This window comes from Abramis brama (genome assembly GCF_963993115.1).
Source record: "Abramis brama genome assembly, chromosome: 1".
Classification (NCBI taxonomy): Eukaryota; Metazoa; Chordata; class Actinopteri; order Cypriniformes; family Leuciscidae; genus Abramis; species Abramis brama.
This window is the reverse complement of record NC_139963.1, coordinates 36,054,237-36,073,117: the sequence shown is the minus strand read 5'-3', so window position 1 is coordinate 36,073,117 and position 18,881 is coordinate 36,054,237. Positions and strand designations below refer to the sequence as shown.

Genomic DNA, 18,881 nt, shown 5'->3' with positions numbered 1-18,881 from the left:
AAACATTACATCAGTTTACACAGCTCTCTGGAATTCTTGATTCGTACAGGTAAATGTATACCCTGATGTGTGTGTATGTATGTGTATATGTATATATATATATATGTGTGTGTGTGTGTGTGTGTGTGTGTGTGTGTGTATATATATATGTATATATATATATATATATGTATGTATATATATATATATATATATATATATATATATATACTGTATATCCTGATAATTATATAGGCCTATTATAACCCAGCTGTTGATTTACCCATATGTAGTCAGTAAGATATTTTATCAAGTTCATAAAAGGATAAAATTATCAAGAGATCAAAGATTATATGTCTGCATTCAGTAATTGGAACACAGTTAAGTACAGTACAGTAAGTACAGAAAAGTTTATGAACATGAAGAAATAATTTTTTTACACTAAATAAAAAATTAATAAACTAAGTAAACTACATTGTAGATTCATATTAATAGGTTGTATTATATGTTGGCCATTGACATTTTATTTAATCACTTAAAAATCATAAATTCCTCAACATTTTAATGGCATGCAACATTTTTTTTCAGCTTTATTTTGTGGTTAGAGTACAACTGTCGATGCACTAGTGAAGACAGACACCTTGTGTTGGCAAGTGAAACTGCGCATAGTTTTAACCTTTTTTACTGTTCTCACCATGAACATCCATGTACAATCTTCTTTGATAATGACATGCTAAGCACACTGCTGCCATCTGTAGACCACAGTTTGCAGTAAACTGATGGTAAATATTTTTTAATTGCTTGAAAGAACCATAGACTGTAAGGAAAGAACATACAAATAGCCTACAGAACAAGCCTCAATTGGACAAAGCTTAATACAATTCCAAGAAGTCCAAATAGCAGCAAAACAGTGAATAAATAAACAAAATAAACAGAAACATTAAAAGGAAAAAAGAAAAATAGGCTAATTAAATATCACAAAAGGGGGTTAATCATTAGAAATACATTTAGAGAGTGTGTTGAGAGTGGAGTATTATCTGCATTTATGTATGAAATAATTGGCCAAATAATTCAGAGTAAAATACAATATTTATAAAGTCAAAGTCAGGTATTACATATTTCAAACTTAACCAAACAAAGGTCAACCCAGATTATTTTTTGAAAATTTGCATAAATAAAATAAATGATTCAATGACTCAACATCTGCTTCACAAAAGGTGCACTCATTACAATCCAAATTAAATATGTGTCTGAGGAACTCATTACAAGGATACATATTGTTGATCATTTTAAACTGAACATTTTACCTTGGGTAGAAGCGGAAAAAAAGAGAGAAATCTTGTTCTACTTAGAACCACTTTCTCTTTAGGAAAACCAAAAACAAGGGAACTATTTCTAACTTTAGAGGTGGAAGTCTGTGTATTTACAAATGTTCTTAAAACCTTTTTCTTATAGCTCTCCTCCGTAAAATTAAGACCAGAAATTACAGATATATTTTACTTTAACCAACTGAACCAAACAAGCAGGGCTTTTAGATTTTAACAAAGACACATCATTTCCGAGTAGGCTACACGTGATATAGGCCTATTGTATTTTCCACAAAAAAAAAGAAAAAAGAAAGAAAGAAATGTCCTTCCCCATCCCTGAAAAAACACAGATTTCCTATTAATGTATAATGTTAAAATAAATTAGAACGTGTCCTTGCGAAAGTCCATCATCCGGGGTTTTCCTCGGCCTTGTTCTTTCTCTGTTTATAAACAGAAAGAGCGCAGAATGGTCGATGCGCCGTGACGTCACTTCTCCAACCACGTCACATTATTTTGACCTTTCTAAATGTGTTTCATATCGACCGAGAAGCACTACAGATCAAAATACACGTGTAGTTAGTTACAATACGAGCAACCGCGCTTGCAATCGACATCAAATCATCTTATTTTTTTATTGCCGCATGTAACGCACGTGTCGTCCGGTTCCAGGAACTGAAACAATATTAACCTTTAATGTGCCGGAGAGCTTAGTGTGAGACCTCGGGAAATTGTCGGAAAAAAAGAAGAAACATCACAGATAACAATTACGAAAAATATCAAGAACATCGCATTGTTTCGCGCTAACAGTTTTAAAACGAGTGAAGTGTACACGAGTGTTTAAAGCGCACCACGCTCCCGTCCGAGAATCCACGACGTGTTTTCCACGCGCCATCTCCATGTTTTGACTACCACCACCAACAGCAACACAGTGAACCCTACCAACACACAGCCGTTGCGCTTGCAATCCCCTCTGTGTTTTTCAACAAAATGGCTGATTTTGGGGATGATACCGGAGCGAGAGCCCTGCTGGCCCTCAAATCCGCTCCTTGTAGCCCGGTGGCTATTTCTATCCCGCCCGTGTACACGTTCTCCTCCTCGACTTCGCCCGGGATCATATCATCCATGCCCCTCTCCCCTCCGTCGCAGGCCCTCGCTCGCCTGGAAGGCAGGGACTTCGAGTTCGTCATGCGCCAGAAGACGGTGACCGTGGGGCGGAATTCGTCGCACGGCTCCGTGGATGTCAACATGGGCCACTCGAGCTTCATATCCAGGAGACATTTGCAGATCACCTTCGAGGAGCCGCATTTCTACTTGCGCTGTCTCGGCAAGAACGGTGTGTTTGTCGACGGCGTTTTCCAGAGGAGAGGCGCACCTCCACTTCTCCTACCGAGGGAGTAAGTTACAAAAATGAGATCTGTTTCCTTAAATTAGCCAGATGGCAAGCACCCATTCACCTAGAGAGCTAATGCACCACACATACAAGAGATTAAATTAACGTGCCTGCAGTGCCTGCATAATCCGACTAAACTGCATGCAAGTGCAGCCACGAGAGCTGTCAGAAACTGACTTCAAGATCATTTCAGTGTCTTTAATGTACAAATTGGAAGGGAAAAATTAAACTTTAAATGGATTTTCCAGCTTCGAACTTTGTTGGGCCCTGCATAATCTGACAGTATGTGTATGAATCTGCTATTGTTGAAGTAAATCAACCAGTTAAAGGGATAGTTCACCCAAAATAATAATTTACTCGCCCTCAAGTTGTTTTAAACTTGTATGACTATTTCCTCAGTGGAAGGAATTAATTTAAAAAGATGTTTTAACCATACAATGAAAGTGAATGTAACCATATCCATTTGTCTTCCATTGAAGAAATGCAAGTTTGAAATAACATGAGGGTGTGTAAACAATAACAGAATTTTTATTTTTGGGGTCAAGTAACCATTTACGCCCCAGGTCTGGACCTGTCAATGGATCTGGATTCAAAAAGGGTACATCTTTATAGTATAAACTGACTGACCCTTAAGTGTCTGTTTTGAGGTTGGCGCTGAAGATGGGTTAAAATATAAACATGAAAAGTTAATCGTTTCACTTTACGACCACAGGAACGGTGTGCACGACAGAGACTGGATCCACCACATGATTTTTGTGGGCAGATCTGAGATACAGGCTGCATATATGACACACATCAGTAGTAACCACTTTATGATCTTTAGTAGACAAAGAACAGAGGGGAAAACCTAGTGATACTATAATGTAGTACCTTGAACAACAACATTTGAGTAGTAACATGACATGGAAATGCTTGAAAAGCTTGGTTTTTGTACACAATTGTTGTCTTTGTTTTTGATTTGACTGTAAACTATTACAGTTCTCAATACAAAGTGCTTTTGATAAGTTTTCGAATGATTGAGCTTTCAATTTTCAATTAGTTTTTAAATTTGAATTTGTATTTAAACTTGTACTTTCAGCTTTAAATTTACATTTATTTAGACATAAACACTGTAAAAAGTGTTTTAATGACCCATTCTAAACCGAGAAAAAAAATTAAAAGAGCTGTTACTTTTCCCATGATTTAGTTGTTCTGCTTACACTAAGTTAAAAGTTAAGCTGCACGAATAGTTATTTATCTCTGTAACAATCACAAATCAGTTAGTGGTTGATGATCCTGCTTCATTAAATGTATCTGATAAAGTGTACCACAAGTAGACCGGTTATGGCCTCTGTAATCTGCAGTTAATCAGTATGAAAGCACTTTTTAGCCTTAAATGTAAGCACTAATGATTGAGAAGTGGATAAACTAGATCAGACTGAAGTTCCCTACATGGTTGTGCTACTGTTAGGCTCTCTCAGATTTTATTAAATTCACTATTTGGCTTCTTCATTCTTATCAGAATTGCTTTTACTATGTGTCTTGGTGTGTGCCATCTGTCTTATCAATGCGGAATAGATCTGTGGAGCTTGTTGTCATGGAGGTCAAGAGCGGCTATTCCTGCAGACTGCTGTGAAAACACGGACAGACTGAACCCGTAATGGGTGCATGCCAAGCCAGCCATTCAAAACAACTGCAGTGTGTATGCTGTAGCATTAAAAGTGGCTTCCTGGTGCAGCACTTGTGTAAATATGTCCAGTGGAGGCGGTGCACCAATTCATTATTCTCTCTGGCTACGCTGCCGACAATTCAAAATCACAGAAAAAGGGGTGGAAGGGAGGGTTCATTTTTTTACTCCAAAGTTCAGGTTTTGTTGGTCCCAAGCAGAAACATAGCCAAACAATTATGTAATTTAGATTTTTTTGCGCAGATTTTTTGCCTTTTTTTTTTTTTTGGGAAAGAAATTAACACTTCTTTTCAAGTAAGCATTAAACTGATCATAGTGACAGTAAAGACATTTATGATGTTAAAAAAAGATTTCGATTTCAAATAAATGCTGTTATTTTGAACTTGTCAAATATGTGGCAGCATATTAAGCAGCACAATGATAATAATTATAAGACATGTTTCTTGAGCAGCAAATCATCATATTACAATGATTTTTGAAGGATCATATGACACTGAAGACTGGAGTAATGATGCTGAAAATTCAGCTTTGCCATCACAGGAATAAATACAAATGTTAAATATATTCAAATAGAAAAATGTTTTTTTGTTGTTGAAATTTTAGGAATATTTCACAATATTGCTGTTTTTACTGTATTCTTAATCAAACAAATTCAGCTTTAGTGAGCGTAAGAAATGCTTCTTTCAAAAAAAAAGATTTTTTTATTTTTGTGGAAACCACGTTTCAAAAGTTCAAAAGAACAGCATTTACAGTGTTGCCTTCCATTTTAAGCAGTATTAATTATTTTTATTTTATAAATCTTACCAACCCCAAATTTGTGAACGATAGTCAAAAGCTGCTGCTTATTTATTGATTTGCAAGGTTTGCTGGACGAAAAACATATTTCACTGATCTTTAGGTTCATGTAAAATAATTTTACGCCTTATGCCTTAATGTGTCTTTGTCCTTCTCTATAGGTGCACATTTCGATTTCCCAGCACGGTGATAAAGATTCAGTTTACAGTGCTCTACCACAAGGAGACACAGAAGGAGGAGGCTCCTGTATCCCCTGTGAGACCCCTTTACCCACAAATATCTCCGCTGAAAATCAGCATTCCTGAAAATGACTTCAGAAGTATGATGAGTCCCCTGCCTTCGCCGACAGGAACTATTAGGTATGATTTCGTCCAAACGGCTTCACTTTAGTTTTTTCAATTCTCACTGTTAACTGGTTGCTTATTAGCTTGCATATAGGATATTGGCTGTTGATTAAGTCATCTCAAGTCACCTTTATTTATATAGTGCTTTTTACAATACAGATTGTTTCAAAGCAGCTTTACAGTGATAACAGGAGAATAATTCAACAAAGTTTGTTTCTGCTTTACAGCAGATCTAGAAGAAAATAACGTCATAGTCCAGCTTAAGTAAGTTCAGTGATGAAAAGGTTTATTTTTGTTGTAAAAAAAGTTAATTTATTCATATATATAGCAGCTCTGGAGAAAACAGTGATACCATCATCCAGTTCAGTTCTCATATAATGGTGTCAATGCAGGCAGATCAATAATATTGTTGAATATTAAGTGTCCCTAACCATTCAAGACAAACGCCAAGGCAACAGTGGCAAGGAACCAAAACTCCATCAGGTGACAGAATGGAGGGAAAAAAAACTTGGCAGAACCCAGGCTCAGTCGGGGGGGGGGGGTATTAATTTAGTATTTATTTAATACTAAATTAATAGTTAGTAAATAGTGAGAATTGGAAAAAACTAAAGTATGACCAAAAACGGTTTCATTAGAGAACCAGTTCTTTTCCAGATCTTTTTGAAAGTAATTTTTGTTCTCATCTCGTCTTTGAAATGCAGGTCTTCTGCATAGAAATGAAATCATGAGCAAATATTTACAGCACCTAATGTATTTGGTGAAATACATGTGCAAAAATATGACATTTTAAAAAGATTACAGAACAATAGGTTTTGCATATTCATATTATGTCAGTCAGAGTTATTATTATTACATATTATGTTTCCAGAGTGCATTCCTGCATTTACACTGAAGCATCAGAATTTGCATGCAAAAGGAGATGCTTGATTTTGATTGGTATTTGAAGCTGTCTGCTTCATTGTGTGTCTAGTAGATACAATAGTGGTAGGAAAAGCCTGCCCCTGGCGGCCTCTCCGCTCTTCTGCACCACGTGTGGCTCTCAAAGCAAGCATGCTGTGTCCACATACCATATATGGCATGTGCTGAGCTTAGAGCTCCCTGATTGGTCGGTCGGAAAGTGTTGTGGTTTGGTGTTTTGAGCCACAGATAGTTTCCTTTTTCCGAGGCCTCCAAACACCCCCCTCATCCCACTCGTTGGCCTGCTCCTACACCCAACATAAACAGACACGTGCTTTCTGTCCTTCCTGATTCCTCTTCCCTTACTGGGGGGAATATTTCCTTCTATTCAGCTCTACAAGCATTGGAACTGGTTATCCACGTCTGAGCTGCAGTTTCTACTGTAATATTTTTCTCTTGTAAGTTTCAGTCTGTGTGGAGTGATGGATTAGGGACATTTCCCAGATTGTCAGCCTGCTGCTCAAACAGCAGATGTGTGTAAAGCTTTGAATTCCACACACATGGAGCTGCTCGAACAACTGCCATGTACAGTACAACCAGCAATACCAGCTCCTTTGCACATTTTTGACCTTACTGTCTGTTTTTTCTTTATGCTTCAAAATCATTTGGGTAAGGCGATAGGACTTTACAATAAGGTTCGATTTGTTAACAACAGTTATTGCATTAGGTATCATGAACTAACAACTAGCCTATTTTTACTGCATTTATTACTCTGTTTATGTTTTAAATATATATTATTGTTTTTGTTAATTCATGTTTGTTCACAATACATTCATTATTGTTATGTCCAGCAGAAATCATTCTAATAAGAAACATGTCCTATTATTATCATGTCATTTTAATGTATAAGTCTTAACTCGCACTTCTTAATCCATTGGTTAATTTATTGAATCCTTTCTGAATAAATTAATTAATTTCATTTTTGAAACTTTTGAATGGTAGTGTAGATGATAGAAATTAACAATAACCTAGATAAACAAATGCTGAAAAAGTATTTGTAATTCTTAGTTTATCTTACAAAATGCATTCAATTATTGAATAAATTGACTAATAAAATTAATAAATCTAAAAGTTGGCTAGAATTTGGGTTGAATATTTTTTTGATTCAGAAAAGATGTCTGTTAGTTTAGTGAGTTAATGATCAATTGGTTAAATAGTTGTCCTCTGTAAATCATTACTGCACATGACCCTTTGGAATCATGTGGCTTACCAACCTCATTGTTTATACTACAATGTGTTTTGAATTTGAGTACCACTAAAATGGGCAGCTTGTTATTACTTTTAATATAAATGCATTGCGTAATGCATAATTTTAGACCCAAAACACTTGACAGTGAGTTCATCACAAAAAACGTAGTAACTGGTCAGTTCTGTTTTGTACAGCAGGAAAAAAACAATGCTAAATGCAAATAATAAATATAGTTGCCGATATTAATATTTTTTTTAACTAATTCATTTATTTAATAGTATATTAATCTTGATAATATTAAAACTATTCAGTGATTGATTTTAAAGGTACGTTGTAACTTTTGGCCCTCTAGCGCATGCAAAAGAAAACTGCATGCATTTTGCGGAAGAACATTGTTTTGGTTGCTCTTTACAATAGATGATGCTTTACAGTGAACTCTGTTGGAGAGCTACATATGGCAATTTATCTGTTCAGTAAAATACCTTTCTCACCTGTTGAGTAACAAAAACCCCATCTCCGCATCGCTTTCACATCCCTCAGTTCTCGCCATCTCCATGAAGCCAAGGCAATGTTGATTCTTGTTTTATTACGAGCTTTGTCACGTTCTCTTTTTCCCAGCATACTCTCCTCTGTTAGCTGTTTTTTTTTTTTTAAAAACTGGTGATTCCCCGGAGGTTCGAGGTTTAGCTGCTCCATGTCAACCTTTCTCGCTCGCTGTGACAGCTAACTTATCTCACTGCCACACCATACACGTCAAAGTAGCTGGAGCAACTTTTCTCTATTTATGTAAATGACGAGACGTGCATGGGCGAGTGACGCACGTATGCAATTTCCCGTGAAAATCATCCTGCCAGTCTAATTATAAACACTTAAAATAGTGAATCAGGGTAAGACAAAAACACGTTTTGGAAAAAGGATTGATGTTTTGACTCATTATTTAAAATTTGTTAATTTTGTACAAAAAAAGTGTGCCTTTTAAAGGACGTTTGGTAAACTTTTGTGTCATAATCAAGTTTGGTACTATGTTGTATGGCCCTTTGATACTAAATGTAAAACCTGTTTTTTTTTATGTTTTTTTATTAGTATTCTTTGGGATTTTCTTCTAATTTAGGATATAAATCCAAATTGGAATCCTGTACACATTCCTTTAGGTTTTTATTTCAACTTGGACAAACATTTTGCCTTTGAATTTGGTTTTTTACATATTCGTAATCCATTTTTAGTACAGAAGTCTATGTGGAAGAGGTGTTAGTTGTCTTTTTGCTTGTCCTTAAGGTGTTTTTGTAATACGGTCCAGCTGTTGTGAAAATGCTGCCTCAGGACTGGACTTCAACCCAATGCACCCCGCCCGCTGTGCCCTCACACACACACACACAATTGCCTTCCCCTTGCCGCTCAGAGAGGCCTGTTTGTCTCTGCCCGCACAACACAATGGAGCCTGCAGCACAACAGCCTTATCTGAGCACTCTGTTGTGCCCTGCTGTCAGAAAGCCAGCGGGAAAAAATAACACCGCGAGTTAAGGAATGGTGGGGTGTGTCTGCGTTATGGGAGACTTAACTGATATGTTGACAATAAACGAGAGCCTTAAAATAGCACTGCTCAGGATGTCTTTCTTTCAGTTTCAGCCTAAATAATACAGTTATTAGCATTACCTTTCGGAAACCCTGTGGCTAATGGCTCAGTAATTGTTTTGCTACTGGCACATTGTTTATCATGTCAGGTGCATAACAAGGGTTATAAAATGGATTATAATGTTGTGGGTTATTTTCAACATGTAATCTGCTGTCAGTTACCACAGGCAATCATGAACAACAAACAGGAAACATGTTTAGAGTAACACACGTAATAAATACAGATAAAATGGAGCCAGAAGGCAAGCGAGCGGGAGGGTTGAAAACATAGACTGCAAAAAAAGATTGGTTGAAAAGCAGAAACTTTTATGTTTGGATTTTTGCACAAAAGTGACTTGAGCTGAAAAGTGTTCTAGATGGATGTGGTTCTTCTGGTTGTGCGTTACTACTTTATGCAAACAGTGCTTCATGAATAACTAGGTATAGAAATTGGCAATATATTAGGACCATATTAGTCGATATCAGGTGTGTTTATTGCTTGATAATTGGATATGTACTTGTGGATGCTCTTTTTTGTTTTTGTTTTATAGTGCATCCTCGTCACATCCCTTCATTGTCCCTTCCTGATACTTCTGCAAATATTACCTAGTGAAAGTAACCAGGTTTACTTTTCAACTGGTCATGACATAAGTTTACATAAGTATATATAATATTTTTATTTCTATTGTAAAACTGCCACTTTATTTTATTTTTTTAAGAAACTAATACTTTTATTCAGCAAGGATGATTTCAAATATTTTTTAGTAAGATAAAAAGTTGTTTTAAATTGTAATAATATTTCACAATATTACTGTTTTACTGTATTTTTGATAAATTAAATGTAGCCTCGGTGAGCAAAAGAGACTTTTTGACAAAAAAAGATCTCAACCCCAAACTTTTGAATGGTAGTGTATAGAACGTTGCACAGAAAATGTTAGTGATTCTATCACACTAGAATCATTTCAATGCACATAATGTTTAATTGTTATGTTTATGCTTTAAATTATGGGTTTGTTGTGTATTTTAACATTATACCATGCTTTGTAAGTGTATAGGAAGCACTAAAAATTGCTTATAAACCTAAACATTTAAACTGGAATGGACTTTGTCACATTTTTTCCAGTGTTCTCAGGAGCAAAAGTCAGAGTTGGGTATACTTCTACAGTGGTGAACGAAAACTACAACAAATATTATTTTTTTTTGCATTACCATTTGCTTCCAAGAGCAAAAGGGAAACAAATCATGATAGCGTTTATAAGACTTGCCAAAACAGGAAAAGAAATATTGAGAGATTGATTACAGTGGTCAGAAGAGAGAAAGATGTCAAATCCTTCAGCTTTTGTGTTAGAAACACCTGCACATCAGCCTCAACAAGTTAATATAAAACAAGGTATAGTGTAATAAATGTACATTTACATTTAAAAAATATATATATATATAAATATAAAAACTTTTCTAGATTTACCATGTTATTTACTGTGGAAACACTTCATCAGTCTGTGAAATCTCTGGCCTGTTTAATAAATGATGTCCTCACACCTTTCTGTCCATCCTTTCTCTACTTAGCGTTCCCAATTCCTGCCCAGCGAGCCCTCGGGGCGCAGGTTCTTCGGGATACCGCTACGGCCGCAACATCACCTCAGATCTCCAGCTGGCAGCTGAGTTTGCTGCCAAGGCTGTGTCAGAACAGCGCACTGAAGCCACGGGAGGAGACAGTCCTAAGGTAAGAGCCTCCAGCATCCCAACGCATGTCAATCATGGTCATTGTGTTTGTTCCCAAGATTAACTGTCCACCCTTCCTTCAGGATGAGTCCAAACCTCCATACTCGTACGCTCAGCTGATAGTCCAGGCCATCTCGTCTGCACCGGACAGACAGCTAACACTAAGTGGCATCTACGCTCACATCACCAAGCATTATCCCTACTACAGGACGGCCGACAAGGGCTGGCAGGTCAGTTTATCTGCCGAAATTGTTGTTTTCATGTCTGTCATGTTTGTGTGCTAATTTGGATTCCCTTAATCTCATTTCTCTCCAGAACTCCATTAGACACAACCTGTCTCTCAACCGATACTTTATTAAAGTGCCGCGCTCACAGGAAGAGCCAGGCAAAGGTTCGTTCTGGCGCGTGGACCCCTCATCAGAGGCCAAGTTGGTGGAGCAGGCCTTCAGAAAGCGTCGGCAGAGAGGGGTGTCCTGCTTCCGCACGCCCTTCGGCCCACTGTCCTCCAGGTGAGATGTCTCAGACACCCGCTTTTAACCCAGCACGCCCTCCGCCGACCCCCTTATGACACTCACACTGTCTGATGTAATAGAAGCCTGCTTAGCCTCTTCTGTTTCCCTCTTTCTTCCCCATCTGTCCGTTTCTTCACTGGGCAGAACAAAGTAAGTCTGTTTGAATTTGATCCCTTTCATTCGTCAGCCACTTGGTAAAGCAGCATCAGTTAGACCCAACTTTGTGTTCTCTGTTTTTACACACTCTGTAAAAGCTTGCATTAGACTTGGGTCCAAAATGAACTCTAATGCATGATTCAAACATTGGCTGATGTTAGTAACTCAAGTGTTACCGTTCACGCCGTTAAGCCAGGATAGCAAAAATATGAGGAACAAAATTGCAAAGTTTCAGTGTTTTAGCAAAGTACCATTTCACCAGAAGACTGGCTGATGTGGGATCTTACAAGACCTTCATAAAAAATTTATCAAAGGATCATTAATCATTAATTCTATGAATTACTCAACCTAATGTCATTCCAAATTTTCTGAAGTGACTCGATTGCTTTATATGATGAACAGATTGAATTTAGGCTTTTATTCACATGTAAACACTGATCAGCGAACCTAAACAGAAGATCAGCCGAACCTGCTTGATGCGCGAGAACAAACCTCTTGCTGAAGCTCAAACGTGCTGCGTAACACGAGAATGAGCTTTATTGGTTCTTGCAGAAGCTCAAATGTCAAAAAATTAAAAAAAATTAAAAAAAAAATATATATATATGTAGTTATTGTAGTTATTGTTTAACATTTCAAATTGTAGAGATTAACATTAGTTAATAGATTATGAAGGAACATTAATAAATTAATATTAAATTACATAAACTAAATTAATAGGTATTAATAAAAAAAATTAATAATACTAATAATTGTATAAATTGTTGCTCATTTATTAGTTCATTATACTTAGTATTGAATATGAATAAATATAACATTTATTATACTTAAGTGTTGCCGTTCTTGTATGCAAAAAATAATTTTGTGGTAGTTAATGTGAGACCCTCATTCAAAATCAAGTTTCAAATTGACTAGTGAGATGCCACCTTAAAATTTGATCATTATTATTATGTTTAGAGGCTGACATTTTCTTAAAGACGAAGTGTCTCATTCCTGCGCCCCTATTGGCACCGAATGAAATTGCGTCAATAATGAGTGTTTTCGAACAGGGTTCCCAGACATGCTCCCTTCCACCATTACTTTGGCCATTATTTGCTAGTGTTGCTTCAAACTCACACTGCTCACACAAACAGAGCAGTGTTTTGAAAGCTTCACACTGTTTACACTAATTTCTTAAAGTTGTCTCAGTCTGCGCGTTTTAAGAAATTAGTTTAACTTAAAAAAAAATTATATTCAAATCATCCGCCTTTGGCAGGTGAAGCAAAAAGTTACTTTTGGACCCTGCTTGGCCTGTAACATCTGAACATGTATGCGTTGCATTCACAGTGAGAATTAAGGCCCATTCACACCAAGAACTATAACAATAACTATATTAGCATCCACCAAAGCAACGTACAATAACGTTCGGTTTATTCCAAGCGTGCGCTGCAGTTTTGTCGTCTGCTCAAGCATTTTAAAGCAAGATGGATTTCGACTGGCTGTCAATCGAAAAAAATCGTTCTGAAAGTGATTCCAACTATATCGTTTCTCTGTCGTTATCGTTGTAGTTGCGATGGGGTCTCTGCTTTTCTTTTTACTTATAATCATTTCTATAACTGTATCTTCATCGTGGTTGTTATAGCTATCGTCTTTGGTGTGGACGGGCCCTTACTGTATGCTATATGTCTGTCTGTGTGCATGAGTGACAGATCATTGTGTTGGTTTCAGGAGTGCTCCAGCGTCTCCCACCCACTCCGGCCTCCTCTCTCCACACTCGAGCGGCCTCCAGACCCCCGACTGTCTGTCACGGGAAGGATCCCCAGTGTCACATGAGCATGACTTTGGTTCCAAGCTTGCGTCTGTGCCCGAGTACCGATACTCCCAGAGTGCACCAGGTGACCGTGCTTCTTTTCATAGCACAGCGGTACTGACTGCCAGTGTTTGGATGTATAGTCTCCAAATAGAAACAATACTAACTTACCAAAATTTTTTTAGTAGTATGATATTAGCTCAGCTGTGGCGAAGATAGTGTAGCTTTTCTTAAATTGTGGAGCTTTTCCTGTAAACAACAAAAGCTCCTGTTCAGTTAGTTTGCATAAATCATTTTAAGTTGTAGTGTAGCTGACTGCCATTTATATCCATGCAGTCTTGGCAAGCTTCTGATTCAGAGTTGATTCTCCAGTCCTAAATGTATTTTCTCTGACTCTCTGGTGATTCCTCTTGTCTCTCAGGCTCTCCGGTGAGTGCCCATCCTGTAATCATGGCCGTACCATCTCAGTCCTCAGCCGCCATTCCCAAGCCTGTGACTTACATGCCGGCCTCCATCATTAGCTCCTCCCAGGCCTCCGGTCAGGCCATCCATGTGGTGCAGCAGGCGCCAGCTGTCACCATGGTCCGTGTAGTGACCACCTCAACCAGCTCCCCCAATGGCTACATCCTGGCTAACACCACCTCAAGCTCAGGAGAGGGACCTGGAGATCAAAGAGGTGAAACAACCCATTTCTTCTTGTTTTATCACAGTGCAGTTTTTAGCAAAATCTGTTGGAATGCCTAGTATTGTCTTCAAATTTGCACTCTGTGTGAATAGTCCTTAACTGTCTCTTTGTTAATCTTCTGTGTATTTAGTGGATGAGATGCCTATGGTTGGCAGTAGAGTTATTCAGGCCGTAGGGAGTCACATAAGCTCGGCCAATAGGGGGCAGCAGAGCTACACTGTTGTCCAGCAGAGCGCCATCCACCACCTTCCTGTGCAGACCATTTCTCAGAATGGCAAACATGCTCTTCCTATCACCAGTGTACCAACCAGTGCTTACGGTATGTGTGCGTAGTGTGTGTCCATTCACTGTTCCTGAAGCTGGTCTTGTGCTTGTGCTTAAATCTAGGGTTTACATTATTTTTAACTAAAACTAAACCAAAAAAATAAACATTAACTGAAATAAAATGAAATATAAAAAAAAAATGTTTTATATATATATATATATATATATATATATATATATATATATATATATATATATATATAAAAATCAGCTAGTAACTAATTAAACTAAAACATAACTAAAAGAAAAACCTTTTACTTTAACTGATATAAAACTTTAACTGATATAAAAATGAAAACAGAAAATATAAAAATAAATATCAAATTCAAAATATTAACAAAATATAATTGTATGTAAGTGATACTAAAATAATACTGCCACCAAATCCAAAGTCATGTGGTGTGACCAACATGCAGAAAAAAAAAACTTTAAAAAAAGAAGAAAAAAACAATTATTGCAGACCCTCATTAACATTGTTAACAGACGTTAAACAATACTAAATAAATACTAATTGTGATGAGCTACATATGTTTTGTTACTTTTAACTTGATGGTTATTAAACATTTTTAGAAATGGTGTAAAAGACTTTCAAAATGATATGAAAATAACATGAATACAAATAGTAGCATTCATGTCTAGGAGCTTGGCACGTGTTTAAAACTGCTTTATTTTAGACACTGTTGCTTGTCATTGACCTGTAACCTATTCTCTGTGTTGTCGTCTCTGTCTCCTCAGCCCTTACCAATCCTCTTCAGATCTTGGCTGCCCAGGCTTCAACATCCCCACCTGTGCTGGTCAACAGGCCCGCCAGCATGGAAACCAACGAGTCCAGCATCAACGAGCCCGAGCTCAAACGGCCCAAAATGGAGGAGGACAGTGTCGCTCCAGTCCCTCAGCCCGTTATTGTTGCAATGAACCAAGAGGCCAGTGAATGAATAAGTGAGTGAACGAGTGAGCCAATGACGGATCATTAAAGCACATCTCACAATATCGTTTAACATATTGAGGGACACGTGTTTGGTTTTCTTAAAAACGAGAACTTAAAAGTTTTGTAAACGCCCGACACGGGTAACTGATCGAATGTCTTTGTAAGAAGAGGTTAAGCGTCTTTGTATCATGGGGGTTAATTCATTGAGCTACATCTGGCAGCATTAAAATTCAATGCTCACAGTTTTAAATTTGTAGGGGTTTTTAATCTTGTAAGAATGTTTGAAAGAAGTATGAAGAGAGGTACATGTGCTTAAAGACACCAGCTAGGCATGTGCGCCCAGGTAGTTCCTCACAAGGTACATCTGAGAGAGAGAGAGAGAGAGAGTTCTTCTTTTCGGGATGGGGTGGGACCAATACCTATGCAGCTATTACAGTCTGAGACCGTGAGTCTCTCTGAATTGAAACAGTATATAAAAAGGGTCACAGGAAGCTGTGCGTCACTGCAGTTACCTGTGTGGCCTGTGTGAGGATTTATTTATCTCTCTGTTAAAAAAAGACTATCTTTAATGAAATAATATGTTACAACTCATGTAGACCACAAGAAATGAATAGATATGATAGAGGCCTTTTCTAGCTGGAGTTCTTTAACCTACATTATTATTCTGGGGAGGATTCTTACCTTGCTTGCTTACTACAAAGAGACATGTCTAGAAAAATGCTTATTTCTTAATTGATCTGTGTTTAGCGGAAAAATTAAAAAGAACTCAATGAATGTAAGTAGCGTTTCTTTATTTGTTCGTGGCATCCACTTTTGCCCTAAACTATATATTAGACCATTAGAATGTGTTTGTAGATACATTTTTGCTGTTCTGTTATAACAACAAATTGAATAACTGTTTTGAAGTACATCGTATTTAACGTAGCTCAGTCGTATTGGTCGATCCCCATGAACACTTGGCCAAAAGAAATCCTGATTGCATCAATGGATGAATGCAAGCACATGATACCAAATGCTTTTCCAGACCCAGGAATGTAACTGTTGCAGAGGCTGTTTCTTCACTGACTTTCTGTGATCACTTAATAATCACAGAAGCCACTAAATGAATGTTCAGTATTTTTCTGAGAGTTCGAGAAACCTATTTTTTAGGAATATACACAAAGTCAGCCTTTAATGAGACTTTCTAGTTTTACTAAGAGAAGAGTAAATATATATTGTTGAAGTTATTAAAATGTGCTTTCAAGACAATCACTAACAGGATTCAATTCAGTAACCGCTTTGTATGTTGCAAATTATACACGCCACAAATGTGCAGTGAAGTACCCTAGAGTACTTGAAGTGAGCCACTGTTTGTATGCTTACGTAGTCGTACAGTGACAGCCGTACAGTGTACCTTTTGTAACTTCAACAGACCAAATACATATCCTCATTATTAGTGCCTTAGTGCTCCACTTCTTTCAGGACTAGCTAAAAATCATTGTGATGTACTACTTAAAGACAACATCATCAAACTTGCCTACTAATAAGTTAATTCGCAGGTTTGAATGAATGAACACATCTTGCAAGAAAAAATGAACAACGCAGCATCCTACCTGTGTAACAATGGAGGGATTGTAGAGCCCTAGAAGAACAGATGAGGGTGACTATTCGTGTTGTGACTGGAAGGGACTGAGCAATACGATAAAAGTAGACCGGTGAGGTTTTGCATCATTTGCAAGCTTCAAAACTTCTTATAGCTCAGCGGAGAAATGCATCAGTAAAAAGGTCTTTTGGAGGTTTTAAAAGCATTTGGATTAGCATTAAAAGAACATTTGGATTCCAACAATGCAGATATCAATGTAAAAATATAGAGATTGATCCTACAGTAGTTGATTAGATGCTACCCTTTGTTTCATGTCTTCACAATGTGGGCTTCAATAAACAAAATTAATGAGAGAACCACTATTCCATTTGAAGTATATTTTTATTTGAAACTTCATGACTAGCCTGTATGCTTTTTTTTTTTTTTTTTTTTTTATTCATTTTAGATCATTATGGAATAACCAATGGAATGGTGAAACAAACATTGTCATTGTTAACAAAATTAACATACAGAATTAACTGTCACTGCCTAAATGTTTTTCATATTTTTTTTTTTAACAATCTGCCACATTGTCTGTACGCATATATAACCATGGAGTATTTTTATCACAAAGATATTCAGATTTTTTTTTTTTATTATTATTATTATTATTCCTTTTTGTGCTTGTTCTGTTCTGTTCATTGCTATTTGCATATGCAAGTGTTTATACACTAAACATTTCTAATTGAAACTGTTTCCTTTCTCTTTTCAAACAAGTTGAAAGATATAATATGTTTCCACTGTACACAAAACACCCCTTAAATCCCCCTGCTTTATGAGATCATGCCATACATCTGTGAATGTCTTTTAATGTGTATTTAACTACACAATGTGTATGAGGGCTTTTCTTCTGTCCATGCAGTTTATGCAGTGGTGTACCTGGAATTAATAAAAATACTTCACTGGCTAATCTTTTAAATGAATCTGTAATCATGACATCTTGTGTCTTGATTCCATGGATGAAGGTTTAAGCCTTGCAATGTATCTTTGCCCCTGCCTTTTTCTTTTATTATTCATGTCATTTATTTTCAAACAGTGAAATCTTACCATCTTTATTATATGCTGGGTACTTTGCTTGTTTCTGTTTCCACAATGTTCTTTCTCGGTTTTTGTTTTGTGGCATTAACACTCTTTATAACCCTGTGCAACTCTGTCCTGTCTTTGTCTGAGCATAAGTTTTGAAAATCCTGTTAACAGCAAACTATTAAAAAATATGAGCTACAAAATTTCAGCTGCAGCCTGCTTGCGCATGTAATGATGATCTCTTGCACTGGTTTATATAAAAAATAAAATTAAAAAAAGCAGTAGGAATGAATTTTATAGCTTGCCATTGACTAATCACAGCTTTGATTTTTACTGCATCCAAGAAGTTTGTATGAGAACGTGCAAATTTAAAAATAATAAGAATTGTTGCAGGTGTATCAGATCTTGTATTTAAAATATTTAAATGACTGTTATTGAAATGAATGATTGAAAGGTATCTTGTAATGTAACTCCTCACTGGACACTGGCTTTATTCATTTAGTCAGAACTGGTGCCTTTTATTTTTACACATACAATTTTAATTCCTTAGTTTAACTCTAATAACAATCTGTTTAAAGTATTGTGCTTTGACACTGCAATGCTTTTCTCGGCTAGGATTCTGTTGTGTTTTATGTTGTGTTTGTTTTTATTTTTATATAGTGTAGTTCGCCCTTTAGTAATTGAGTTAAATGTTGAGGGTATATGCCTAGTATATTTCCATTTGTTGTTGTAGAGAAGGTGGTAGGTAAATATTTTTTTTCTTTTTTACATTACTGTAAAAAATATTCATATATTAGTACCATGTACAATCATTGGGGAATTGGAGTATACATGCATTAATTCTATTAAAGAACATTTCAAAATACACTCTTTGCCTTCTTTGCAT

The 18,881-nt window shown here is 36.7% G+C and overlaps 1 protein-coding gene across 1 annotated transcript; it reads left to right on the top strand.

The window, feature by feature from the left end:
• Positions 1–658: 658 nt before the first annotated feature.
• foxk1 (forkhead box K1) lies at positions 659–18,860 on the top strand. Its single transcript, XM_084129985.1, has 9 exons — positions 659–2,680; positions 5,299–5,496; positions 10,805–10,961; positions 11,044–11,190; positions 11,276–11,469; positions 13,333–13,499; positions 13,836–14,090; positions 14,230–14,418; positions 15,159–18,860. The coding sequence occupies exons 1-9, from the start codon at positions 2,274–2,276 to the stop codon at positions 15,356–15,358; spliced, it is 1,914 nt and encodes a 637-aa protein (XP_083986111.1). The 5' UTR covers positions 659–2,273; the 3' UTR covers positions 15,359–18,860.
• Positions 18,861–18,881: the final 21 nt, after the last annotated feature.

Excerpts from the sequence above, each read along its gene's own strand:
- foxk1 (XM_084129985.1), top strand. The coding sequence starts at position 2,274 with ATGGCTGATTTTGGGGATGATACCGGAGCGAGAGCCCTGCTGGCCCTC. Across the intron at positions 11,470-13,332 it reads TTCGGCCCACTGTCCTCCAG|GAGTGCTCCAGCGTCTCCCA; the intron begins GTGAGATGTCTC and ends TGTTGGTTTCAG. Across the intron at positions 14,091-14,229 it reads GGGACCTGGAGATCAAAGAG|TGGATGAGATGCCTATGGTT; the intron begins GTGAAACAACCC and ends CTGTGTATTTAG.